Source organism: Cydia strobilella, chromosome 3, assembly GCF_947568885.1.
Source record: "Cydia strobilella chromosome 3, ilCydStro3.1, whole genome shotgun sequence".
Classification (NCBI taxonomy): Eukaryota; Metazoa; Arthropoda; class Insecta; order Lepidoptera; family Tortricidae; genus Cydia; species Cydia strobilella.
Genome location: NC_086043.1, coordinates 9,718,126 through 9,730,829, shown reverse-complemented (window position 1 = coordinate 9,730,829; position 12,704 = coordinate 9,718,126). Strand labels below are relative to the sequence as shown.

At 36.4% G+C, this 12,704-nt stretch overlaps 1 protein-coding gene across 1 annotated transcript in view; it reads left to right on the top strand.

Annotated features, from left to right (window-relative positions):
• Positions 1 to 12,704, top strand: part of LOC134755855 (agrin-like) — an 80,445-nt gene that overhangs the window by 62,052 nt on the left and 5,689 nt on the right. Inside the window, exons 16-24 of the mRNA XM_063692488.1 lie at positions 159 to 456; positions 6,404 to 6,559; positions 7,452 to 7,812; positions 7,905 to 8,117; positions 8,566 to 8,960; positions 9,654 to 9,900; positions 10,075 to 10,239; positions 10,428 to 10,624; positions 11,204 to 11,396. Coding sequence (XP_063548558.1) covers positions 159 to 456; positions 6,404 to 6,559; positions 7,452 to 7,812; positions 7,905 to 8,117; positions 8,566 to 8,960; positions 9,654 to 9,900; positions 10,075 to 10,239; positions 10,428 to 10,624; positions 11,204 to 11,396 — 2,225 coding nt within the window. The remainder of the gene's footprint in view (positions 1 to 158; positions 457 to 6,403; positions 6,560 to 7,451; positions 7,813 to 7,904; positions 8,118 to 8,565; positions 8,961 to 9,653; positions 9,901 to 10,074; positions 10,240 to 10,427; positions 10,625 to 11,203; positions 11,397 to 12,704) is intronic.

Below are 12,704 nucleotides of genomic sequence, written 5' to 3'. Positions count from 1 at the left end.
GGTAGGTAACAAACTTGTTCATATTCCACTTATTATCGGGGCATGTGAAGTGTTTATTTACGAACTTCTAAAGCGCTCGTTAAAGAACTCACGAAAACGCTGTTAAACTTCTCGTAGCGAACTACTTGAAGCAAATTTAATACCGAGTCAACCAACAGGTATGCGGCAGCGATGGCAAAACTTATGAATCAGAGTGTCACCTGAAATTGCAAGCGTGTCGCACGCAAGAGGACATTGTAGTACAAGCGTTCGGGCCGTGCAAGCTGTCTGAGGTGGCTGGCACGGCGGGCCCGCCGAGGCCATCCTCGCCGATACAGTTCACGCAACAAGACGACGGCGCCGCCTCCAAGTCCACCAGGCACCTGCTCAACCCTGACAAGTACAACAAGTACGATTGGGCGAAAAAAGAAACACCCAGCGACTTCGACGGAAGCCTCATGGGACAAAAGTTTAAGGGTGAGTACTTTAGAAAACTACCTACATACTTATATGAATTAATTACTTTGTTTGTCAGGGAATATTATGCAAAGCTTTGCGTAGGAGGCGCTACTAGCACCATCTAGCACAGCCTGCTTGATGCAACAAGTCATGTATTTATTCGTAACCAAAAAAAAACAATTACCTAATATTAGAAAAGCAAAATCACCGATGTTATATTTTTCCGGGTGATTAATATTAATATTTTAAATGTTAAGAAAATTAATAATTTTACCAAACCAACGCACCTATCTAAATAATTACTGTGTAATATTTAATTGTCACCTCGAACGTCCAGCTTAATAGTATTAAATGATGACAGACTTCCGTTCTTTCGAAGTTATTTTCATTTTGTTCATATCGTAATTTTAAAGTGAAACTTTTATACTATCGCCTCAAATTTGTTGGTCCGTCTTTAAGGTGGTTCGATTTTCATACAAAATTCAATCTGCTTTAATTAAGGCACTACACACTATTACTACACAAATATTTGCTCATTTATCTACTTTCGAATATTCGTTTGCGCTAAATTAATAGAAAAACTTTGTTTCATACAGAAATCATACATAAATCAACCTAATTTTTTCATCAATTTTACGTATGTGTGTGTCACAAATGTCGTGTACAAATACGTTGCGTGCGGCGTTGCCACTCTATGACGTTGGCGACGTTGCCTGGCCGACAGGCAGCCTGGCAGGATTTGCAGTGCCGTCATGTTTAGTGCATTTTTATTTGACAGTGTTGACACTGACACATAGGGTCATGTTTATTGTGACATCAATTTGTTTGTATAAATTGAAAATCGTCTAAATCAAGTTACAAAAATCATCGGTGTTCTGGTCCGCGAAAATCCAGAAAAATTCAGACTCAATTGAAGCGGAATTCATGATGGTGAAGTTTCGTAAGGTAGGTACAGTTTCATTCCTTCATTGTACATTGTAATTTTCTCGTGCCGATCTTTTTAGAAAATAATTCTCACTTCTTCCGTAATATAAGCAGTGAACAATACCTATATAATGTAATTATTACTGTTTTGGTTGCCGAATAGTCAATGTGTCACTAACTCTAGGTTTTTTTTAGGTATTGTGCAAAATGAAGAGGCATTCTTGGAAATAATGTTTTCCTTCATTAGCCAGAAAAAATCAGGACATCCTCACTGCAATAAAGTAAAATAAAACATTTCCTGGGGATGAAAATTATGGAATTTTGTCTATGAATGAAAAACACAATTATTACTAGGTAAGTAAATGATAACTTTATTAGAATCCATATTGTTGCATCATCTTTCTTCCTATAACATTAGAGATTTTGTGCTATCATGATATTATTTTTCTTTCAGGTACAGGGACAACTACGGATAATAAATATGAAAAAATGTTATTTCATTTGTTGTGTGAATCCATCTACACCAACAAGACATCCACTGCTGGACATAGGCCTCCCCAGGGATCTCCACAACGACTGGTCTTGCAAGACCGGCCAAAATATCGAGAAATAAATAATATAAATAAACATGATAAATATCCCGTTTTCTATAATAGTTATAATTAGAAGGCCATGCAATGTTGTTACTCACTGTACCTACTTGAATAAAAAAAAAAATATATAAAAAAAGTTTTAATTTTATTTTACAATTACTACTTTATTATTAGTACATTACGATACAAGTGCGAAAAGTAGGAAATTGGCAACGAGTGGCGATAAATTGAAACACGACCGAAGGAAGTGTTTTAATCGACACGAGTTGCGAATTACCTTTTCGCACGTGTATTGTACAACGTTTTACAGTACATAATTATGGCCCTTTACATTTTCGACATATGCACGTATTGTACTAATTACCGCACTAGGGCGGTAACGTATATGTAGCACCATATGTACTAAAAAGTATTTTACAGTACATATGGTGCTACTTTCTCGCACTAGTGCGGAAAAGAGCACTTTTCGTGCATATGTCGAAAGTTTAAAGGGCCATATGTACTGTAAAACGTTGTACGACACGCGTGCGAATAGGTAATTCGCAACTCGTGTCGATTTAAAATCATTTGGCACTATTAGGTTATAAATTGTATGGAGATGAAATCTATCATCGTGCCCTTCCAGTTTGAAAAATACTATAGAGGCTGGGCAGTAAGGGATTGCTTTACTTGTAGAACTATATTTAGCCCTTTAAAAAAAAACTGATACCTAACACTTACAAACCTGGACTTCCTTGGGCTAGTGCTACTAAGAATCGTCAGTATTCTCCATCCTTTCTGAGTTGGAAGAACCCAAAAAGGTGAGATTTGTGAAAGTCAGGTTTTCAATATATGTGGCGTTTGCAACCAAACGGGTACCTACTTATTGTTGTCATATTTCCATAAAGCTTCAAAATGAAATCAACCTAGTCGACAACCGACAATGTGGTACCTTTTAGTTCAAAACGTCACATATTTTTATAAAACGTTATAAACTAATTTATTAATAATACTGAATATCTGGGAGAAAAAGAAAACATAAGTAAAAACTCAAAAATGCTCGTTTTCCCAGAGATAAGACCTAGCTAGATCGAACCCCTTACAGAAAATTTCATCGAAATCGTTAGAGCCGTTTCCGATATCACTGAAATATATTTCGGTTATATCGGAATCGGACAAGAATTCGAAGAATAAAAGGTATAAGAAACATAAGATAACGCAAAAAGGACAAAAAAAGTACCCCTGACGTAAGTACCAGTCTCGAACCCGAATCCTCTTGCACGTATTTCCACGAACATACCGCAACGCCATTGCAGCATACTTACACTGCATGAAATTGTCTACTACAAGCATCACGGAAACACTGTATGCATGTGTGAGTAATAGTAGGAAATAGCATGACAGAAACACTCTGTCGACTTTAAAAGTGTTTTTTGCACTAATGAAGTATTCAATGTTTATTATAATAGTTCAGTATTTATGTAAAGAGTGCGCTAAACATACTTTTAAGTATACAGATACCAACACTATTCCACAAAAAAATTAAACCTGAAAATTTGCGAAAGTGACGCCATCTAGCGGGGTTTAAGCTTTGGGTAACCTAGTCGAACCACCTTAACATGTCGCATTACGTAATTACATTATTAGTAAAATTCTACTTTATTTCTAGTACTTAGAGCTCATAGTCTTTAAAATAATCTTCATTAACGGACTAAGGTTACAATACTTAATTCACGAAGGCTGATATTTGCTTGAAATTTCATACAAAATTTTAAGAACTTATTAAGCTTAAATACGGTAAGGTAATACGTCAAACTCTATCTGTCAAATTCTACGGTGAATGGCGAATAGTCATACCGTCCGTATAGAATTACTGTTTTTTGATGGACACTTTTCATACATAGAGATTTGGCTCCTTTATATAGTCTCCATGAGTCATATGCATGGTCATATGTCATATCATAATAAGAAGTTTAAAGTCACATACGACTTTTTGTTTTCGAACGTCACAATTACCAACGGTTGATGAACCAATCGACATCTCGAAAACGGCAGTGTAACGTGACCGTGATCCTTAACAACCTATGCGTAATCGGAGAACTTACTAGTCTTATACCGGTTTCTTTAGTCCTTGACTCGCGTATGATAAGTAAGCAATATTAATTATTAGTGTGGATAAGTAATTTTACAGTACATATGGTGCTACTTTACCGCACTAGTGCGATAATTAGTACATTACGCCAAAAATCAATATATCAATATATTATTATATATAATCAATATATTATGTCAAAAATCTATAAGGCCATATGTACTGTGAAACGTTGTACAATACATGTGCGAATAGGTAATTCGCAACTCGTGTCGATTTAAAACACTCCCTTCGGTCGTGCTTTAATTTATCGCCACTCGTTACGAATTTCCTTATTTTTATCGCACTTGTATCGTAATGTACTATTACAGCACCATTCCGTGTTGCGCAGCGCTACGCAGCGCAATAGCTGAATTACATTGGCGTTGGGCGAGCTTTTGTAAGATAATTAAAGAGGATTAATTCATTAAGTTAAGGTCCCCTAAATCGAATAGTTTTCCAAAAATTTTCAGTTAAATACCTACAATTTGAAAAAAAGTTTCACTTGCATCGTGGTTTTATAAAACCACACAATTACACTTTTATTTTCATATTTTCGAGCATACCACAGTCATCGAACGTACCTTAATGAATGTAATTTTGTCGCCTGATTAATATCAGTAGTTTAATATAATTGCTAAATACCGACACACAAAGGGAACAATTATACGAGTAGGTAGGTACGTGATGTCATATTTAAGCAGTCAAACACGTGATGTATTATTTAAAGTAAGTAAAAGTAATTTCCTCATTAAAAGCTAGATTTGTGGAACACTTGCCAGAAGTAAATAACGTTTATTTTATGTGATGTGTGTATGTCGGTCAATCAGAAAGTTATTTACATAGCGTGTATTTTGACAACTGAATTATTAAACATATTAATTATAGTATTTGTCAATTAGCATGGGTGGGTACTGTGAAAGCTGCATCTCAATATATATTTTATGTTTTAAGATAATAAATTATATGGAGATGACAGCTGTCACCGTATACTCGAGCTATGTGAAAAATACTATAACACTTATAATATAGGTAATTTATTGTTGATAATGTTAATGTGTAATCACACTGCGATTTTTGCAGCGATTAAAACGCGCGACTGAATCTCGACACCGACAGTCTTTACCTACTATGTGAAAAATTATATCGTTACTGCAATAACACTGGAATGTAACTGTATGCTGCAAAAACACGCAGTGAGTGAAAGGGCTTAGCATGTGTGCCATTCTTAATTTATAAAACTGAATCGGGACTCAATCGCGTACACATACGTTTATTATATGGCTTGACGTTTCGAACGTGACATTACGTCCGTGGTCATAGGCAACCTGCCTTTTTTTATAAATTATGAGTGAAAATCGTGTGGTAACTTATTAATTAGTACCAGGTACGTACACCCACTAACGCGATTAAATTTCTTTATTTAAACTAATAAACCTTTTATATAAACTAATTAATATTTATATAAACTAATGTCGGGTGATTTAGTGTTGTTTACTAATATCTCAATTGACATTTTGCTGGGACGTCAGTCTTCCGTGTCTACAGCTAGTGCAACCTGGCTGAAACGTTGGAAAAAAGGAAGGAAAATAATGAAAATTAATCGCGTTAGACCTGTTAATGATGTATACAAAACGCGAGAGTTTAAAGTCCTTACTCCTTAGTTTACAATATTAAAACTTTTAACTGGGAATTGGAATGGTCCAGTTCTGCCTAGTTACAAAACTCGCGTGATAACGAAGACCTCATTAGGGCACAAGCTTTATTCAACTTCAGACTAAAACTCGACCTGTTACTATTGTGAAGTTGAAGGTCTTCCAAATCCCACGTCTCATTTTACGAAAGGTTGCATTATTGTCCGTTAATGTTTGACTGAAATGTTATTTAGAAAGAGAAAACATTCGTGAAGCTATAGCTGTATGTACAGTTAAATATTATTTGCAATGCAATAGGGTTGAAATTCAATTAGATTTCGAGAAGACAATTGTGTGTAATCAAGCATATATTAATATAACATTTAAAACTTTCGCGTTTTGAACACATATTAAATCACATTTACAACCGGATCTATCGCGAATCTATATTATAACTTACCTTTATTTACCGACGTTGGACTTGATTGGTTAGTTGGAATTGGGGACCAGTGATCCAGAAGTTAAAGCCAAGGGATCTATCTTCGGATGTGTGCGTGGATGTTGTGAGTGTTGCGTGTCGGTCTATTGACAATAATAACATGTTAAATGTTCGTGGAAACAAGCTTCGTTTTCTATTAACCCACTCATTATTTGATATCAGAACCGAAAGGCAACATTAAATTGAATGTTAGGTGCACAAACAGCCACCACGGCCACGGTGGGCGCGGTGGGCGCGCTGCTGGGCGACTTGTGCTCCGAAGACGGCGACTGCGCCGCGCTGCCCGGCGCGCGCTGCACCCGGAGCGCGTGCGTGTGCCGCACCGGCTACCAGCCCGCGCAGCATCGAAAGGGGTGTATCGGTGAGTCACGTTCCATGTTATACAAACAGCGACCACGGCCACAGTGGGCGCGCTGCTGGACGACTAGGGCGCGTAGGCAACGAGCCAATCGTGTTTACGCTCCGTAGCGTAATATCGTAGTCATCTCTCTCTATCACTCTTCCTTTCGCTTGCACGGGACTCTCTTGTTGTGCAAATAATTATTCTCATAAAATGTATAGTAACTCCTTAAAATACACACCTCATTAAAATACCTTCCTAAGGAAGTTGGCAACGACGAAAAACATGTTGCAAATGAAATGGGAAAATTAAAAAAAAAGAACTCATAAAAGTAACGAGTTTTATTACTTGTTATTACTCTGGAAACTATATCATTGTGTTGCTTTTTAAGCGAAACATTTTGTACTTCAAGCGTGCTAGGAATTTTATTGTTTTGAATAAAAATTCCCGTGTACGAAGCCCATTACGTGGGGACTAATAATACATTACATAGCTCTGACGCGTTCGTTCCATTTTCACATCCGCTCAAGCCTCGCTTGGTCCCGAAATGAACTCGCTCTTAGTAACCGCATGTTCGCTTTAGATCAGCCATGACAAAGTTAAATGAAATGCCGCGACGAGATACAGGGAATTTAACTTTTCATGAATACTCCTGTACCTGCTGCTAGTTTCAAAGGGGGATTTTTATCTTTTGTTGAATTATAAAATCAAGTAAGGCAAATAAAAACTATTGTAAAATTAATGAATAATATGAAAAATACTATTTAGTAAGTTGTTTACCATGATAGTTTGGCCTTACTATAGAAATAGTTGTATCGCACATGTACGTTCGTGACGTAAATGCTATTAAAATTAACGGTAGCCCGGTGATATCTAAGTTATCGAGGTCGGTAAGATAAATGTTTTATTCCAGAGCAAATGACTCAAGAGACGACCGAGGAATACAGCGCGTGCCTATCAGATCCGTGCTATAACTTAGGTAGCTGCGTCGACCTGCCAGGATCGTCTTACACTTGCGTCTGCACCGGACTTTATACTGGAATGAACTGCGAATATCTTATAAAAGATACCCTGACACCTTACATAGAGACACCATACTTTGACGGCTCTTCTTTCATCCGCCTTAAACCTTTGAAGGCGTACCACAAGCTGAATATCGATATCGAATTTAAGGCTTTCACTGAGAATGGCGTCATATTGTACAATCAGCAGAAATACGATGGAACGGGCGATTTTGTTTCTCTCGCCTTGGTAAATGGATATATAGAGTTTAGGTAAGTTTAGTAAATCGTGATTGATGTTTTATTTGATTTGTAACTAATATTTTACAGGTGAAGAAAATAACTTTGTGTTATTTTATCATCAGGTACAATCTTGGAAACGGAGCATTAGTCCTGACTTCGTTGGAAAAGATTACATTGAATGAGTATCATAAAGTATCTGCAAAAAGATATCATCGAGATGGCATATTATCTGTTGACGATATGGAAGACGTTGTAGGACAATCTAGCGGACATCTAAAGGCTCTGGACTTAGCCGAAGACGCTTACGTGGGCAGCGTACCTTCTAACTACTCCAAGTATGTTTATTGTATCAATTATTACTTATTTTTATTATCCCTTTGATATTTTTTATAAAAACCAGTAACGCGGTATTGGCGTATAACAAATATCTTTTCTCAAGCATGCAATGAAAATATTGATATAATGTTCGTTGCAAAAAACTCAGATATATAAAAATATACGGGTAATAAAAATACAAGACACGTCTAAAATATACGTGTGATAAAGATACGTGTTAGTTATATTTTGTGTGTAGTGTACTGTTAGTTTTTCTAGTGTAAAACTGATTTCGTTGAGTTTTTATTTTATTTATTCCGTTGCAGGTTTGAGAAAAGTACTGTATAGGTATATGTATATACCTCGGCGTGAAAAGGGGTTGCCAGCCTCATAACTATCCATATATGCCTATTCTATTCGGCCTGCAACCCCTTACTTCACGGCCTCTTTAGTAATGTACTATTGCAGGGTTTTCGATAATATCGGCACCCGGAGTGGTTTTATCGGGTGCGTGAAATACTTAAGAATAATACGTCATCAAGTGACAAAGAAATTGGGAAGACCGGACCCATTAGTTGTGTCTATGGAGAACGTTCGAGAGTGCCAATCTAATCCGTGTATGAGTATGCCGTGCAAGAACGGGGCCACGTGTAGATCTATAGAGGGATCGGCGACGGAATATACTTGTATCTGCCCTATGGAATTTCAAGGAGCCAATTGTGACGAGAGATTAGATCCATGTGAATCGAATCCCTGTGGATATGATGAGGGGCTATTGTGCGACATCGGACCTGACGGCGGCCATGTGTGTCGCTGTTTGTTTGGAGGCGAAATTGGCTCCAACGGAAATACTTGCAGTAACGGTATTTATACAATAATTCTATACATTCCGATACCTTCATGAATAAACCCTATTCATATTTAGCCGGTTTGACATATATAACGCTTAACCACTACCACCTAAAATTACGTAAAATCTGTTACGTAAAATTTTAAAACACTAGACATTTTTGTGGATTTTTAATATTATTGTGATATGGTGTAGGGGTTAAATAAAACAATCGAGAATTTGACCTATTAATCACTGCAACGAGATTTCATAGTTACTTAGTGTGTATGTATAGTTGTCAATTTTCGAGAAAATGCAAACTGGTCTATTTAAATGAATATGTTTGCGATTCATTCTGAATGACGAATATCAAGTTACATAGATCTAGAATAGACTCGTAAGATACTCGTAATGCGGTGAGACATGAATTGATTTCCTTATGGTGAAGTCACACTGGAATAGGATCATTCGCCGACTGAAAACCTTTAACTTCATACTTTGATTCGGCGACCGCAGAAGGTGAATGACCAAATGTGATTGCATTCTAATTTTGTAAATAACTTACATCTACGTGTTTAGGTACTTGAGTAAATGTTGCATGGTATAAGTTCGTCGTCCGATTGACGTTAACCTGACATAAGTAATCAGAATCACGCATTAACAATTAAATATTATTTATATGCACATAGTAAAACAAGGCTTTACCATCTAACCTATTTATTTACAGATGTAAACATTATACAAGAGTCGTGGATTCCCCAGTTTAATGGGACGAGCTACATCGAATTATTGCCACTCGAAGGGCTAGGGAAAGCGTTCCGCATTGAAATCTGGTTTTTAACGAACAGACTCTCAGGGATGCTCCTTTACACCGGCCAGTCTAATAAAGCCAAGGGGGATTTCATAACGATTAACTTAGTTAATGGATACCTCCACTTTAGGTACAATCTGGGGAGTGGTGTTGCCAATATCACGTAAGTAAACTTTCAATTTGGAAACAGAGACTCGGTGATAAATTGCCTCTCATGAAATTAATTAAGAGAACAAAACTTACCGAATGTAACTTATTTAATTAACGCGATGTGTTCTTTGACTTTAATTTTGATTACAGTGCTTGAAGAGTTTTAAATTGAATTTGTTCGATTTAGGTCTCCAGTACCGATAGAGAAGGGTCGTTGGCACCGCGCTCGGGTGACCCGCGCCGGCCGCCACGGTAGCCTGCAGTTGGACCACCACCCCACACAACGGGGGTCATCTTTGCCGCCACTTACTCATTTGGAATTAACACTACCGCTCTTTATTGGCTCTTTACCGTAAGTACACATACACCATTTATACACCTCTACACATAAATTCAAAAAAGCTGCCCGCGAACGGCGCGAATATGTTAAGTAAGTAATGTGAATTGTTGAGTTTTACTCTTTCATTCACTAATTTAATCTATTCAGGCTTGGCTGAATCGCCCCGTAATTTCTATTTACTTTCTTTTTTGCACTTTCAGTGCTTACATCCGTCCACATAAAATGTCAGGCGTGATCAGCAGTTTCATTGGCGCGGTGCAAAAAGTATTTGTCAATGGCAACCAGCTGTCTTTGTACAATGGGGACACGGCGAAATGCGCTATAGTACAGGAGGAGGATACGCTACCTTGCGCTACTAGCGGGGTTACTAAGTACGTTGGATCCCCCTGTGGAATTGGTAAGTTTGATATTTTAGACGTTTTATATATGAAGTACCTTGACAAAATTATGACGAGTACATAATTCATAATTCAGTGCAATTATCTAAATTGGTATTGAGGAGCAATCACTATGACATATTACCTAATAGGTTCTATGTATATTTGTTATGTTTGAGCACAATATCAAAACAAAGGTAGGTTTGTCGAGTTTACATGGTGTTAGCATAAAATTTTTGTGTTAATCATTACTTTTTTGCATAACAATTAGTCAATGAAATGAAAGTAATTTCAACAGAAAACCGACTAATGATACGGATAAAGGTATAACGAAAATAAAATACCACTGATTTAAACTTTCACGATTTCTACACATTAATAAATTGTAAAGCAGGACCTAATCGCGTATTTAAGTTTTAAGATTTACCTCCGACGTTTCGAGGACGGCGTTGTCCCCGTGGTCTCGGAGAAGACTTGGTCTTGTTGTTGACATCAACAACTTAAGTTTTACGTTTTACAATTTAATAATGGAAATAAAATAGATTGGTGCAGTAGGTATATGAATGTAGGTAATATAATATACAATTATATATCACCAGGTATATCTCCGTGCAAGAACAATGGATCTTGTATACCACTTCTGAACGAATATAAGTGCATTTGCTCCGACGGCTTCCAAGGGAGAAACTGTGAAATTCAAATTCAACTCAACGTCGAAATGTTAAAGGACGGAGCGCCAGTCCAGTTCGACGGGAATAATTACTACTCGTACAGGAGTCGAGGAAGCCGCAGGTAATTAAAACACCATCCACAGTCTTTGACTTAACCATTTCATTTAACACTTGAAACTTACGTGGTTTGGCCACGTTTTCCACATAAAATTTATTAATGTATACAGTAAATCGGACATAAATTTTACGTGGCAACCGGTGCTCATGTAATTGTGTTTACTTTTACGAGTCAATTTTGGCGATGCCATATTTTAGTTTTTGCACTCGGCCATAATATAGATAAGTGCAGATATCACTTATCAAGTAGTCTTATTTACTTGTCGTTTTAATGTGCACTTTAGCCATATACTTAGTCATATTTTTCGAGTCTGTATGCGACGACGGTTGAAACGTTGTCGAGAATAAAATTATAAATCGTTGCGCTAAGCCCGATTGATGTGGATTAAATATCTATTTAATGTACATATGGTGCTACTTTACCGCACTAGTGCGATAATAAGCGCATTAACTAGCTATGTCGAAAATTTAATGGGCCATAAATGTACTGTAAAACGTTGAACGATACATGTGCGAATAGGTAATTCTCAACTCGTGTCTTTTTAAAACACTCCCTTCGGTCGTGTTTTAATTTATGGTCGCTCGTTTCGAATTTCCTATCTTTCGCACTTGCATCTTAATGTACTATTTTAACTGACTTAAAAAAAGATAACGTTATCAACTCATCATATTTTTTTGTTCGTTTGTTACGCTGTTACTCCGCCAATCATGAATTGAATTTAATAATTCTTTTTTTTTGTCTTATCTTTCATAAGAAATGTTTGTAACAATGAATTGAACTGAAAAATATACGATAACAAAAAATCATTCCTCGTAGGTGTGCCGCCTATACTGTTGTTTAACTTTCAGTATTTAGGTACTAATAAAACTAACATGTTCCCATTATTTATTTTATAGCTTTCGTACTAACAATGACGGTGAAGGATTGTATGATGTAAGATAACATTCAATGGACATCAAAACCATTAATATTATTTATTAGTCATAATTACGTCACTGCAGTGATTTTTTAATAGGTAACATTCTTTCAATTTGTCCATAATTCGTTTTTAAATAAGTTTTTAATAGCTTTGCTTTTTGTGTATTCTAATATGTAAATTATGTTGCTGTGAGTTTTTAATTACATTTTTAAATGTCAAGCGTAAATAAAAAAAATGTTTTTGGTTTTATTTTAATTCTGCTAGTTTGTAATTGTTAAAAAATTATAATTTTTCGGCGTATAAAGGTATTTTTGTATTTATTTCGTGAACTCATTTTACAAGTTAGCAATGGCGACATAGCTGCTGTCTGAAAGTTAGCGCATTTGCATATA